Below are 15,124 nucleotides of genomic sequence, written 5' to 3' on the forward strand. Positions count from 1 at the left end.
GTAACTGGCCCAATGATCTAACCTTGAGGCTACGTGCCGCCCCTTAGAATGTAGGGTGACTCCCCTAGTGGGTCCTGAACCCAGGTCAGCAGCACTACATTGCTGTGTGTCTGTATAGTTCAGGGTATATTGGTTTAGTAATACTCATTCCAGTTCTGGTCCCAGAGGGGATCTCAATACTGTTACATGTAGACATGATCACCAAGCTACCCTTACTTAATAAAACCTGAATTCAAAAAGAACAAGATGTGCTTGTCATTATTTTAACTTGTATTATAGTATACCCACATTTCTGTCCACAACTTTTGAATCAGGTACCATTTAAATGTAAGGTGCTTAATACAGGTCCATGGGAAATAAATAAATATAGTTTAAGTGAATTGTGAAGAGTAAGAATGAAAACTAAAGAAAGACTGTAAACGGTTGTTACCTGTGCTGACATGATAAAAAGTGGAGTAAACCGTACTTTTCGCGTTGTAGTTTATATGATAAGCTCATTGGAAGGGTAACAAATGTGGAGGCACCGCTGAGATGTATTTTCATGTGAGCACCGGCCCATATTCCTGGAACGGACAACGAGTGAGAGACATTGGGAGAGTAGCTAGCTAGCTAACGTTAGCATGCTAACCACCTAACGGAGTGTAGCTATCTTGCCATTGCCTGCATTGTCGTTGTTGCCACGTGAGTAGGACAATATGAGTCGAGAGAGGGAAACGTTGGATGAAATCGAACAGAGTTTATGGACTTTAACTGAGGACAATTTACGGCACCTGTGTGTAGTTGTGGAATAGGAGGTGTAGATGACTGAAGTAAAAGGAAAGAGACATCGCGCTTTGCGGCGCAAATTGATGGAAGATTACTGTGAGAAGGAAGATTTAATGGAATCAGAGGATGAGGGAGTGTCTTGCCTGCTTCAACTGAAAGACGAAATCAAAGGAATATCGGACTCTGAGGATACTGTGAAAGTCTGCCTTACAAATCCCAACCAGTCGGCGCCACGAGGCAAGTGGACAGCAATATGGAACGCCGTTTGAGTCTTTGCGTGTCAAAAAGATACACGTCAAATAACACTATTTGACACGTCAAATAAGCTTCTTTAGCAATCAGGACCTGAATATGACTCCAGGTCACACAATAATTTAACACGTTCATTAATTTTGTACGTAGTTATTGCACATATTTACATTCTCACTCGTATTTCATATGCCACAAAGATTCACCGATACATATGCTATGAGTCAAAGATTTTGGCACTGATGATCACATTTGCTTAAAGGTCGTTTGGACTCCGCCCAGGTCTCAGGTACTGATGAAAGACTTTCACTCAACTTCTGTTCTTCCGAGGTAAAATTAGCTAGTTAGTTAACAATAGCAGCCCAATTTCTTGAAAATTGTAAATCTACCATCTCTGATTGCACACCAGACTGCTGCTCACGGACAGAAGAGATGGACTTCAACCATCAATAGCCAGGTAACGGTAACTTAATGTTAGCTAACGTTAGCTATCTAACGTAGGTGTTGAGAGTGAGTGGTGTAACGGCTGCAAAAAAAGTAACTACATAATATAACACTAACGTTACCTAACTACCAACCGCGTTAGCTAGCTAACGTTAAATACGTTAAATCTGCCTGCCATTGATATTTAACTGTACTGAAGATAGTTAGATAAAGTTAATTGTTCATAATCTAACGTTAATTATGGAATTGTCACGCCCTGGCCTTAGTTATCTTTGTTTTCTTTATTATTTTAGTTAGGTCAGGGTGTGACATGGGGGATGTTTGTGTGTTTTTGTCTAGTCTAGGGTGTTTGTATTGTCTAGGGGTTTTTGTAGAGTTCATGGGGTTGTGTTCAGTGTAGGTGTTTATGTAAGTCTATGGTTGCCTGGATTGGTTCTCAATTAGAGACAGCTGTCTATTGTTGTCTCTGATTGAGAGCCATATTTAGGCAGCCATAGGCATTAGGTAGGTTGTGGGTAATTGTCTATGTTTTGACGTTAGTTACTTGTGTCTGCACTTTCGTTTGATAGCTTCACGGTCGTTTGTTGTTTTGTCTAGTTTGTATTAGTGTTTGTTTCTTCTATTAAAAATATGTATTTATATCACGCTGCGCCTTGGTCCTCTCGTTCATCTAAAGACGAGCGTGACAGGAATCTATAAAACGTTAACTAGTTACTGCTGTACAGTAACGTCAGCTAGCTAGCGATGTTGAATTAAGATACTTTTTTTAGCTAGTTTGTAGCTAAAGTACGTTAGTTAAAACTGCATCGCCTGTCAATGCACGGTTGTCTTCATATGTCGGAGGCTCAGTTGGCACAGTTTAGACAAGAGAACACTTTAGGGGAACTACATACAGATAAAATGTCACTGGACCCGTCGGGTCTGCGGTCTATTTTTCAGGCTAGAGACCATATTGCGGAGCCTTCGGTGGGCAAGTGGTCATTTGATTGATGAAGAGATGGCCAGCAATCTAATTGCTGTTGCAGAGGAGTTCCTACAAGAAGCAAATGACATCCAACAACGGGAACCTTACGAAAATGCCAAGTTGTTATATTTATATCATTTTTTTTGTACGGCATGTGTGGCAAAGGCTGAGATTGTATCATTTTACTTGTCAAATCAAATCAAGTTTATTTTATATAGCCCTTCGTACATCAGCTAATATCTCGAAGTGCTGTACAGAAACCCAGCCTAAACCCCCATACAGCAAGCAATGCAGGTGTAGAAGCACCTGTCCTGTGTTAAGTCTCCTGTATCAAGTCAATCAATGAAAAAACATTTGGTTGGCCTATAATGTTGTTCCTATATTCTATATGGTGATCTTATAGTCTTTTAACCTAAAGTTTTTAGGAGTGTATTTTGTAATTATCTATTGTATTTTTTATTTCAGTGTCCTGTCAAGCGCCTTTGGAGGGGAGGCGGTATCACATCACCAAGGAGCAGCTTGAGTTCCTCATAGATTGTCATATGACCATCAGACAAATGGCAGATGTTCTCAATGTGTCGCACTCTGTGGTCAAGTTGCGCATGAGGTAAGTTACTGTAATCTAATAAAGCAATTGTAACACGAGGGAGATCTCTACATCCCCTCTAGATTTGATCACATTCATGATTGATGTATCTTTTTGTGTTATTTTTGTATTTAGTCATTTTCAGCTTTTCAGGTCCTACTCACTGTTGTCAGATGCTCAGCTGGATGAGAGGATCAAAGAGCTGATATCAATAAAAACAGAAAGACAAAAAATGGTTTTGTAAAACAAATGCATCTTGTTTTTTAGGTGTAACATTGTTATCCATGGTGCTGTGGATGGTTACAGCAGACTTGTTGTGTTTCTGAAGGCCTCTGACAACAACAGGACCGCCACAGTCATGGAGTCATTCGAAGCAGCCATCACCAGCTACGGAGTACCATCCCAGGTGAGATGTGACCGGGTGGTGAAAACAACCGCATCTGTGCCTTCATGGAGCAGTTCAGGTGTGCTGAGAGGGGAAGTGCCCTCTGAGGAAGGAGCACTCACAACCAGAGGATAGAGCGGCTGTGGGGGGACGTCTGGCATGGAGTCTCCGACGTTTACCATGACCTGTTCACCTTCTTGGAGACGGAGCAGATCATCGACATCAACAATGAGGTGCACCTGTGGGCACTGCACTTTGTGTTCCTGCCACGGGTGAACAGAGATCTTGCTGTGTTTGCCAGTCAGTGGAACCACCATGGGCTGAGGACTGAACAACGGCAGTTGTTCGTCTCGGGTTCCCTGGCAATGCAGAGGGCCAATCTGACAGCAGTAAGGGATTTCTTCGCCCCAATTTCAACCACCATCAGCTCTCAAGCCACCACCTCAGCTCCTCCAACCACCACCTCAGCTCCCCCAACCACTGGCGCCGCAGCTCTTGGTCGTAATGGGTGATTGTGCCACAAATCCAGTTCACCATCATCACACACAGATGGAACTGTTGCGGACAATAATTCCATTGGAAGGCCCCAGAGGCAGCCTGGGAGTTGACAATCTACAGAGGGTTATGGCAGTTATATCTTCAGCGCCACTCGTTCCTACATCAACCTGACTTACTACATACACCCCTGATACTCCCCTACTGGGATGAGGGATTGGACGCTATATCTTCAGCGCCACTCATTCCTTTTAATCAGTTCATTTTTATAATACTATTATACATTTTACAGTGGCGTGCCATGGGCCTGGGGCCTGGGCCTTCAGTGAGGTCCTACACAGTCCCACCCGAATTAATCCACCTCTTATTACCATCATTATGATGCCATGGCTCTAGACACTATACATTTAGACAGAAACGCAGTATAACCAGGCGTTGCGTCACCTTGAAATTGACATTTTTATTCAGAGAATTGCAGGGGAAGAGTACAATACAGTACAGTTCACCTAATAGGCAAGAACATAGTCGAGTGCAACAGAGTTATATTAATATTCTTCTTCTATCCATTTCTGGTCCACAAACTTTGAGCTTTTAAGTCCCCCAAAAAATATACAGTGTGTTCACTAAACAGCGCATTGTCGCACCCAAAGCAGTTTCACCGTGATGATAAAGACACATAACTATTCACTGAAAATAAAAGAAAGAAAACAAATAATTTGCAACATAGGCTATTTGCCATTTTATTTTGTTAATATATAGGCTATTTAATATTAACGAAATAAAATGCGAAACATACATACACATTTAATAAAAAATAAAATGCATTGTATGCCTACTCACCAAAGACTGATTATTTGAACACAAAATCCTTCCTCCTTTCTTTCCTCAAGAAGACTTCAATGACTCTGTTGTACAGTCTATCTGTGCGTTTTAGTTCCACCAATAAGTCCTTTTCTATCGACATGGAGGCTAATGCTGAAAGCCGAGTCTGTCCAGTAGCATTTCTGGAATACGTTTTGATTCGCTTTAAGGCCGAGAATGACCGCTCGACAGACGCCGTGGACACAGGGATAGTCACTGTCACACATGCCAATGTGTAAAGTTGCCCCATGTCCTCATTCAGATTTTTCTGCTTAAGGAAATCAAGGAGATCAGAGGGACTTTTCCCTTCAAAATCAGTCATAGCATACATTAGTCAGTTCTGTTTTTAGCTTGGATAGGTCGAACAGTGTTCCGTGACTCTCTGTTAAGCTGGAGAAGGCTGTTTGCGGGAATTTTTTCCGGTAGGTCTGAAAGTGCTGGGGGTCCAGGTGGGAGAGAAACATTCATTTTTCGTGGTCTTGAAACCTGTTTCGTATCTGGCAAAGAATGTTGTCCAAAATATTGCTGTGGAGTTGTTGGTAGTATGTGCGAGGGTCTCCTTGTGCTGGGCCTCTGCGTGCGCTGGGTGAACTTGAGATGCACGCTGTGTCATCGTAGATTTGACTGAACCTGCGCCTCTCTCGCTCAATTGTGTCACAAAACTCGTTCACCCTTGTCAGGCAGAATTGTACATCCAAAGTTTGTTTCTGTAGAATTCCAAAAAGCACATCCGAATAATTAAAAATCCCATTGAATGTTTCAAGCAAAAAACAAAACTCAAAATCATCCAAACGTGCATTAAATCCATCAGCCATAAGCACAGTATCCCCGTCATGGTCATCATGATGTTCCAGTAAGTGGTTAAACAGCTCCTTTAGGGCAACTCTCTTTTCAAAGACTGCATTGACCAATCTAGATGTATATTGCCACCTCGTTGGTGCAACCTTAGGAAGACGACGCTTGCAGATGTCATCCAGCAGTTGCGTGCGCTTAGGGGATCGTGAGAAAAATGCTGCAATGCCATTGAGGTTGGCAAAGAAGACCTTGTATTCTTTAAGCTTTGAGGCTCCTTGAGTCAGTACTAAATTTAGTCGATGTGCATAGCAGTGAATGAATAAGGCCATCGGTGCCCTCTCCTTAACTTTAGCCTGCACCACATTGAGTCCAGATGCCATGACTGCTGCGCCATCAAAACACTGTGCCACAACTTTATCCAGACTACATTCATTTTCCTCCAAGAAACGGAAAATAAGAGCGGCAATGTCATCAGCTCGCTTGCCGCTTGTCACATCTTCAAATCGGATAAATCGCTCCTTGACTCCTGTGTCCGTCACATAACGCAGGACGAGTGAGAGCTGTGCTGCATTTCCCACATCTGTTGTCTCGTCCACCATAACAGCAACAAAGGGAGCTTTTTTCATCTCCATTTTGATCTCTTCTCCCATCACTTCAGCAATAGCATAAATTAGGTCATTTTGTATTTTGCCTGACGTCCCAATGAACACTTTGTTAGTGGACAGGTGGTATTGTAAATCTGTGTTGCTTTCAGAAAGAAAAGAAAGAAGCTCCACGTAGTTCCCTTTGTTTGTGGAGTCAGCACTTTCATCGTGTCCCCTAAAAGAAAGTTCCTGTTTTTTGGTGTCTCGTTGCTGCCTTGGTTAGACAACTCAAGTTTGCAAAGCCAGTGTGGCTCCAAACACCAAATCGATCACTTGCAAATAATAGGCATTCCCAGCAGTACAGTTTGCAGTGCTTCTCGGAGCCTGTGAGCCATTGATAGCGCTCGTAGTTGGAACTTTGAAAGTGGCGAACGAACCCCTTTCCCGCCTGTGACAGGCTTTGTAGCATCGGCGTCGGGCGACCTCTCCTTACAATGTCTAACTTTTCTTGAAAAGTTCGTCTTGAGAATGGCGTTATAATTATATCCTCGACCAAATCGATATCTTCTCCTCCTTCCGCCATTGTGGATTGAAAAAACAGTTTAGTAGTACGTGAATTAATTAGTTTATCAAATTCAGTTTCCTAGTTCTGAAGTTCTGCATAGACCTGCCCATAGGACCTGCCTCTCAATATTGGTAATCCAATCAAAAGACGTGCACGCACTACGCCTGCTAGCTGGCTCCTGTGTAACACTGGAGCCAGCCAGCAGGCGTACAATAGCCAACTCTAAAGCTGATTGGTTGACACTAAATTTTCATTTCCATTCACTTTAAGCTACAAGCGCCCGCACTGTTGATTCTGAAGGCCTGAGGGCAGATTTTAGACCCCTGGCAACACATGATGGCTGAATATGATTGGATAAAAGATTTAACATAAAGACCAGCCCTCCAAATCTCAACCTGGGGCTGGAAGCAGTGCAACCAAGAGGAAAGCTATGAAATGAAGAGTATAACTCCTTACTCTGGGGAATAATTTTATACATATTTGTGGGAAAATATATTTTAAAAAAATTATATATTATATTCTGATGATGTTTAGACCAGCAGAGAAGGCCTTGCTGGCCCTGACGGCCCACCACTGCAATCAGCCCCAGGATATGGCAGGACTACAGTGCCGTCCGAAAGTTTTCACACCCCTTGACTTTTTCCACATTTTGTCACAAAAACTTATTGATTTCAGCGTTTAATTTTTAATTAAAAACATAATTCCACTTTAACATTATGGGGTATTGTGTGTGTTCCAACAAAATGTGGAAAAAGTCAAGAGGTGTGAATACTTTCTGAAGGCACTGTATATCGCAATGAGTGCTCTTATACCGTTCTATACGAAGACAAAGCACATATTTTGTGAGACAGAGTGAATCTGTGGTTTGTTCCAAATAGGACCCTATTCTTTATAGTGCACTACTTTAAATCAGATTCCTATGTGCCCCCTGGTTAGAAGTAGTGCACTCAATAGGGAATAGGGTGCCATTTGGGGGACGCAGGCTGTGTGTGTAGTTTTGTTGGTCTATGCTGAATGACAAGGAGTAATGTCTCCTCTGGCTCTGAAGAGCGGTGTGTATGTTCTCTCTGTCAGTGGTCTGTTTGCTTCCAGTGTGTGTAACCACGTGCCTATCTCTCCTGTGTCTTCTGTTGTTGACCTTTCAACTCTTTCCCAGAGCTCCTCCTTTCACAATAAATGAACCAAATATTTGGTGTGACTTCCTTCCTCTTTTCCGCCTGTCTTCTCTCCTCGCTACTTCTGCTTGTGTTCAGCTTGTTCTCTCTCTCTCCTGCTCCCTCCATATTTGCTCCTGTGGGATATGTTGTTCAGGGGGTGTCTCAGTTCACAAGTCCCTACTTATTGTAACCCTGTGCCTGTGTTTGCACACCTGCTCCCTGCTCCGCTTCCATGCTCTCCTCAAGGTCATGCCGTTTGGATCCCATTCACCTCCTTTTCCATCTTATGTTGAGTTTGTATTTCCATTTGTGTTGATTTCTGTTATCTTTTGGTAGTTTGTTATTATTTACCCATCCATTGACATACCCTTTTTTGTTCTCCCGTTTTCCCTCCTCCCTTTGTTGTCTGTGTGCGTGTGCTCTTCATCTGGCCTCAGACCCAGCTGTGCCTGCCCCTCCACATCCTGGAGGAGAGAGGGCTCCCCCTGGTGGCCGGGACGGTACGTGCGCTCCTGGAGCTGGCCCTGCCCAAATACACAACCTCCCCTGCCACCACCACTAACCCTCTGGCCATGTAGGGCAGCAGAGTTCCACACTCACTCATAGATGGACAGATACAGGACCCACCCTCTCGCTCTCCGAATGTACGTTATATGGCTTTCCGTCTCGACCACCCCCCACTTCCCCTCAACCCCCTCCCCCTCAACCATACAGGGTCACCCAGCCTTCCCAGACAGGTCTTCCCCAATTAAGAGAGAAGAGGGAGCACGAGTACGTCAAAGAAAGGGATGACTGTCTCTTCCTCTGTGTCCTCACACAGACTGCTTACGACTTGCAGCCTCTAAAGACTGACGGACGAACAGATGGACAACCGAGATTGTCCCAGACAAACAGTCAGTTGGACGGCGAGTAAGAGTGTTTTTTTATTTTCTATTATTAGTCATTTGACTTCTCTCTCCATCCTCCTCTTATCTATGTTCAGTAGGGGTTGTTTTATTTTCTATTATTATTTCATCTTATTTTTCATATTCCTTTTACTTTCACATGTTAGATCCTTGCATGTCAGAGGGGTTGGGTGGGTGTATGGGGAAGGGTTAGGAGACTAGGAAGTTGTCGGTTGCATAAGTAACCTTTTAAGGTCATGTGCTACAAAGAGCAACAATAACGGTGGTGGTCTGTCGTCATGGGAACATTGATGCTGCCAACACTTAAAATGGCTGTTATTAAATGAACCCGTCTTTTTTTGTTTTGTTATTGTGGTCAAATCAGGAGCTGGCTGAATCAAAAACCGATGCTGGATTAGAGAGAGAGAGGGCGCTCCGGGAATCTACGCTTTATACTTTCTCAAAATGTGTACAAAACATTACGAACACCTTCCTAATATTCAGTTGCACCCCCAGAACAGCCTCAATTCGTCAGGGCCTAGACTCTACAAGGTGTCGAAAGCATTCTACAGGGATGCTGGCCCATGATGACTCCAATGCTTCCCACAGTTGTCAAGTTGGCTGGATGTCCTTTGGGTGGTGAACCATTCTTGATACACACTGGAAACTGTAGAGTGTAAAAACTTGACACAAACCGGTGAGCCTGGCATCTACTACCATACCCCGTTCAAAGGCACTTAAATATCTTCTTGCCCATTCACCCTCTGAATGGCACACATACACAATCCATGTCTCAATTGTCTCAAGTCTAAAAACTCCTTCTTTAACCTGTCTCCTCCCCTTCATCTACACTGATTTGAAGTGGATTTAATAAAGGATCAGCTTTCACCTGGTCAGTCGGTCATGGAGAAAGCAGGTTTTCTTAATGTTTTCCACCCTCAGGGTCATTATACAGAAGTGGTGCAAACTGGGACAAAAAAAAAAGCATTTGTATCCTATTTTTCCCCAACTTTCAGCACACGTCTTCCAACATATTTCAGGTGGACATATATACTACTCTCACACTTTGTTTGTATTGCATATTTGAAATATTTATCTGAATTTACCTTAACCCCCCCCCTCCCCCAAAAAGTGTTATTACAAAACACAGTGCAAAAGTTGCAATGCACAATAGTGATTATTTTGATTAACCTTCCATTATAGATTCATTGGAGAAATAATTTGCAAACCAAATTGACAAAATAACAGGCGTTTCGGTGGCAAGGGTGTCAATCATAGACATAAATGGAGGACTCCGATAGCTATAACTCGTTCAGTATAGACATTGCCATTGAGGGCTTCCACTATTTAAAAGTAGTCAACTGTGTGGGGATTCCTATGGGTTTGGAAGTGATCAGCCAATGATCAGAGAGCATTGGCTTCTTCAAATTGGGTTGCTTATTGTTTGTAAACCAAAGAGTAAGGTAATATCCAGAAGCCAAGACCAAGATTTCTACCAGGACTTTGTTGGTCCCAAGATCCAGACCCAGTGAGTTGAGACCATGACAAGTTAAAGACCGAATGTGGTCTTGGGGGGGGGGACTCAGTCAGGCTTTCAATTTTCTCCTGAACGTTGTAGTAGTATAATGCACAAGGTGCAATTTTGAACGTGGGTACATGGTGGTCCTCTGTAGCTCAGTCAGTTTTGACTGACAACTTTCCACACCACACTAAACATTCAAGATATCCAGAATGCATTTTGCCCCATCACTTTTATTTGTCCTTTGCCATCATGGCGCATGCAACTTTAAAATATGAAGATGGCCTCAATGGCACTGCCCGTTCTGTCACAGATGCCATAATGGCATAGATACAAAGATGAAACCTCTGTATATCTCCATGGTGTCAATTGTTTCGGTTGTGACTTTTTCAGTTTGACTTATTTTGAACATCAAATGAGGTTGTTGGCACCTTCATTTGGGAGGACGGGCTTGTTGCAATGGCTGGAACGGAATGCATGGAATGGTATCAAACACATGGTTTGTTGCCATTCTATTTGCGCTGTTCCAGCCATTATTATCAAATCAAATTTTATTTGTCACATACACATGGTTAGCAGATGTTAATGCGAATGTAGCGAAATGCTTGTGCTTCTAGTTCCGACAATGCAGTAATAACCAACAAGTAATCTAACCTAACAATTCCACAACTACTACCTTATACACACAAGTGTAAAGGGATAAAGAATATGTACATAAAGATATATGAATGAGTGATGGTACAGAACGGCATAGGCAAGATGCAGTAGATGGTATAGAGTACAGTATATACATATGAGATGAGTAATGTAGGGTATGTAAACATAAAGTGGCATAGTTTAAAGTGGCTAGTGATACATGTATTACATAAAGATGGCAAGATGCAGTAGATGATATAGAGTACAGTATTATGAGCCGTCCTCCCCTCAGCAGCCTCCACTGGCTAACATATTGCTAGCTATCTTTAATTTCCACATCTTCTTACGTTACAGCCTTATTCTAAAACATACAATATTTTTTTCACCTCATCAATCTACACACAATACCCCATATTAACAACGCGGAAGCAGTTTTTTTGTTTTAAAATGTATCTAAAAAAATGTTTTTTAATTAAATATCTTATTTACGTAACTATGCAGATCTTTTGCTATGAGACTCGAAATTTAGCTCAGGTGCATCCTGTTTCCATTGATAATCCTTGAGCTGTTACTACAACTTGATTGGACATGGTTTGCAGAGGCACACACCTGTCTATATAAGCTCCAACAGTTGACAGTGCATGTTAGAGCAAAAACCAAGCCATGAGGTCGAAGAAATTGTCCGTAGGGGAAGGGTACCAAAAAATGTCTGCAGCATTGAAGGTCCCCAAAAACACAGTGGCCTCCATTATTCTTACGTTTGGAACCACCAAGTCTCTTCCTAGAGCTAGGAGGTGACCAAGAACCCGATGGTCATTCTGACAGAGCTCCCGAGTTTCTCTGTGGAGATGGGAGAACCTTCCAGAAGGACAACCATCTCTGCAGCACTCCACCAATCAGGCCTTTATGGTAGAGTGGCCAGACGGAAGCCGCCACTCAGTAAAAGGCACTTGACAGCCCGCTTTGAGTTTGCCGAAAGGCACCCAAAGGACTCTCAGACCATGAGAAACAAGATTCTCTGCTCTGATGAAACCAACTCTTTGGCCTGAATACCAAGTGTCACGTCTGGAGGAAACCTGGCACCATCACTAAGGTGAAAGATGGTGGTGGTGGCAGCATCAGGCTGTGGGGACATTTTTCAGTGGCAGGGACTGGGAGACTAATCAGGATCGAGGGAAAGATGAACAGAGCAAAGTACAGAGATCCTTGATGAAAACCTGCTCCAGAGCACTCAGGACCTCAGACTGGGGTGAAGGTTTACCTTCCAACAAGACAATGACCCTAAGCGCACAGCCAAGACAACGCAGGACTGGCTTCAGGACACGTCTCTGAATGTCCTTGAGGGGCCCAGCCAGAGCCTGGAATCTCTGGAGAGACTTGAAAATAGCTGTGCAGCGACGCTCCCCATCCAACCTGACAGAGCTTGAGAGGATCTGCAGAGAAGAATGGGAAGAAACTCCCCAAATATAAGTGTGCTAGGCTTGTAGAGTCAAGGCTGTAATCGCTGCAAAAGGTGCTTCAACAAAGTACGAAATAAAGGGCCTGAATACTTAGGTAAATGTGATATTTCCATTTTTTTCTTTTTTATACATGTGCAAAAATGTTTTAAAAAAAATGTTTTTGCTTCGTCATTATAGGGTATTGTGTGTAGATTGATGAGTGGGGAAAAAGTCATGGGGTCTGAATACTTTCTGAATGCACTGTATGTACATCCCAAAAGCGTACTTTACACATTTCTTGATATATGAGATGTTTGGTACTGACACTATTTAAAAATAGATGAAGATTTACCAACTTGCTCAAAATTTTTTATCGGAAATGTTTGCAGATAGACTACTCACCATGTGGTCATGCTGGAGAGGGGTGCAATCCCAACACCTGGTGATATTTGTAGGAGTTGCTTAAGGCACAGTCTTTTATTGTGTGTGTTTAGTTAGTGACGTCAAAATGTGGGACAGCATTTTTTGGGGGAAATGTTTAAAAATAAACAACTGCTTATTAGATCAGTATCTTTCAATATAATAGAACACCTCTCAAAAGAAATGTGTATAAACAATTACTTTGTACTATATTAATTTAACAATATATTTGGTATTGCCTTAGGACATCTATATACATCACGATATGTTCTAAGTTTGGAGACTTAGCTTTTAATTTTTTTTATATATATATCTTTTTTTTCAGGTTGGGATTGCAATTTGCACCGCTTCTGTAGAATCACCCATGTATAAAGCTGTAATTCATGTGTTTTTCCACAAGGAGTTGCGTTCTCGTGTAGCTACATGGATTGGACGATGTCCCTAAGCGCTGGGCCAGGGAAGTAAAATAAAAAGTACTATAAGAAAAGAAAACAGGCCTCTTAAAAGGTTAGTGTTACGAGTGGGATTGGTTCAAGCTGATCCTAGACCAGTGTTTACAGGCAACTTCTTCCTTGAGCACAGCTCAGTCAAGTCTCTAATCAAGGGTGTATGTATGGGCAGGTTGACTGACAGCATGACATCAAGGCCTGCAACTTTGCATTAGTATCTATGTTTTTATCTTGCAGTAACGGTTATTTCTTATTGTAGTCCACTCTACTGATGAGCTGTTGGGGCCGGCCAGGTTCTGGGGCTAAGGCACTGGGGATAAACATACACTACCTTTTTTATTTTCTACAAACAAACGTTGTTTCTTTTTTTCTTGTATTTTTTACAAACCACCTCATCACCCTCACATGTGAGTTCAACATGGGGAGTTGAGACCGTAGACAAGTAGTAGTGAATATGACAGTGTCTCCCTCATGCACAGAACTAATCTTTTTATCACTACATGTAGCCAAGTTTGTATGACATTCAAATGGATCTACAGATTTAACTATTGACAGTGTTCAAGACACCTTCAAGACACCAATTTTTCTCATGATCAAGTTGTTTTTGGTGAATTGTTCAACCACATCTTATAGACACAATGTGGCTCTTGCTACACACACAGGTGTGCATATTGCTAATTTGGTCTGGCAGCGGTTACAGTAATCTGCCAGACCGGAACAGTATTTATTTGTCACTAGCGCTGTCCTTAGTGAACCCCATTGACAAGGTCGTGTTCATTAGGCACCAAACAGAAGAAAACACACTGAAACAGGGATTACCTGTACTTGTCCAATAAGAAACATTGCAGTTCAGTTGCATGCCCTAATGAACATGGCCCAGCTCTACTTAGAGCAGTGTTACCCACAGAGAGTCAGGTTAACGGACTGACTCTTAGTTCTAATGAGGCAGACACAACCTCTCGTTCCCAGGGAGGGGGATGAGGGAGTGCTAGCCTTAGAGCTGACAATAATACTCTGGTGAAGACTGACCCAAGGACCACTGATTGATGGGGTCAGGGATCTTGTAGGCAGATTCCCAGCCTCCCTTTTCAGAACTCTTATCTAAAAGAAAGTTAAAATGGTAAAAACATACCTCTGATATATATTTTTCCTTTCAGAAGCTACGTAGGCTGCCGACTTTGATGCACATCCCTACAGTAAAAGCTACGTAGGCTGCCTACATAGATGCACATCCCTACAGTAAAAGCTACGTAGGCTGCCTACTTAAATGCACATCCCTACAGTAAAAGCTACGTAGGCTGCCTACATAGATGCACATCCCTACAGTAAAAGCTACGTAGGCTGCCTACTTAAATGCACATCCCTACAGTAAAAGCTACGTAGGCTGCCTACATAGATGCACATCCCTACAGTAAAAGCTACGTAGGCTGCCTACTTAAATGCACATCCCTACAGTAAAAGCTACGTAGGCTACGTAGGCTGCCTACATAGATGCACATCCCTACAGTAAAAGCTACGTAGGCTACCTACTTAGTTGCACATCCCTACAGTAAAAGCTACATAGGCTGCCTACATAGATGCACATCCCAACAGTAAAAGCTATGTAGGCTGTCTACTTAGATGCACATCCCTACAGTAAAAGCTACGTAGGCTGCCTACTTAGTTGCACATCCCTACAGTAAAAGCTACATAGACTGCCTACATAGATGCACATCCCTACAGTAAAAGCGATGTAGACTGGGAATCTGCCTACTTAAATGCACATCCCTACAGTAAAAGCGATGTAGACTGGGAATCTGCCTACATAGATTCACATCCCTACAGTGTACATATATGCACATCCCTACAGTAAAAGCGATGTAGACTGGGAATCTGCCTACATAGATGCACATCCCTACAGTAAAAGCGATGTAGACTGGGAATCTGC

At 42.7% G+C, this 15,124-nt stretch overlaps 2 protein-coding genes across 4 annotated transcripts in view; one reads left to right on the forward strand and one right to left on the reverse strand.

Annotated features, from left to right (window-relative positions):
• LOC120042811 (dynein regulatory complex protein 9-like) overlaps positions 1-4,769 on the reverse strand; it is a 43,574-nt gene extending 38,805 nt beyond the window's left edge. Inside the window, exon 1 of one of the 2 annotated variants that reach the window (XM_038987621.1) lies at positions 4,729-4,769. The gene's annotated coding sequence lies outside the window, so the exon portion shown is untranslated. Of the gene's footprint in view, positions 1-430; positions 702-4,728 lie in introns of those variants that run through there. The other variant, XM_038987620.1, reaches the window with a different exon arrangement.
• Positions 565-9,088, forward strand: LOC120042812. Of its 2 annotated transcripts, XM_038987623.1 has the most exons (5): positions 565-1,002; positions 1,277-1,303; positions 2,888-3,029; positions 3,276-3,414; positions 8,288-9,088. In XM_038987623.1, the coding sequence occupies exons 1-5, from the start codon at positions 801-803 to the stop codon at positions 8,426-8,428; spliced, it is 651 nt and encodes a 216-aa protein (XP_038843551.1). In that variant the 5' UTR covers positions 565-800; the 3' UTR covers positions 8,429-9,088. The 2 variants fall into 2 exon arrangements, with proteins under 2 accessions (XP_038843551.1, XP_038843552.1); XM_038987624.1 differs by lacking the exon at positions 1,277-1,303 and having other exon boundaries at positions 568-1,002.
• Positions 9,089-15,124: the final 6,036 nt, after the last annotated feature.

Source organism: Salvelinus namaycush, unplaced genomic scaffold, assembly GCF_016432855.1.
Source record: "Salvelinus namaycush isolate Seneca unplaced genomic scaffold, SaNama_1.0 Scaffold786, whole genome shotgun sequence".
NCBI classification, from domain to species: Eukaryota; Metazoa; Chordata; class Actinopteri; order Salmoniformes; family Salmonidae; genus Salvelinus; species Salvelinus namaycush.

Excerpts from the sequence above, each read along its gene's own strand:
- LOC120042812 (XM_038987623.1), top strand. The coding sequence starts at position 801 with ATGACTGAAGTAAAAGGAAAGAGACATCGCGCTTTGCGGCGCAAATTG. Across the intron at positions 1,003-1,276 it reads CAACCAGTCGGCGCCACGAG|GTCGTTTGGACTCCGCCCAG; the intron begins GCAAGTGGACAG and ends ATTTGCTTAAAG. Across the intron at positions 3,030-3,275 it reads GTGGTCAAGTTGCGCATGAG|GTGTAACATTGTTATCCATG; the intron begins GTAAGTTACTGT and ends CTTGTTTTTTAG.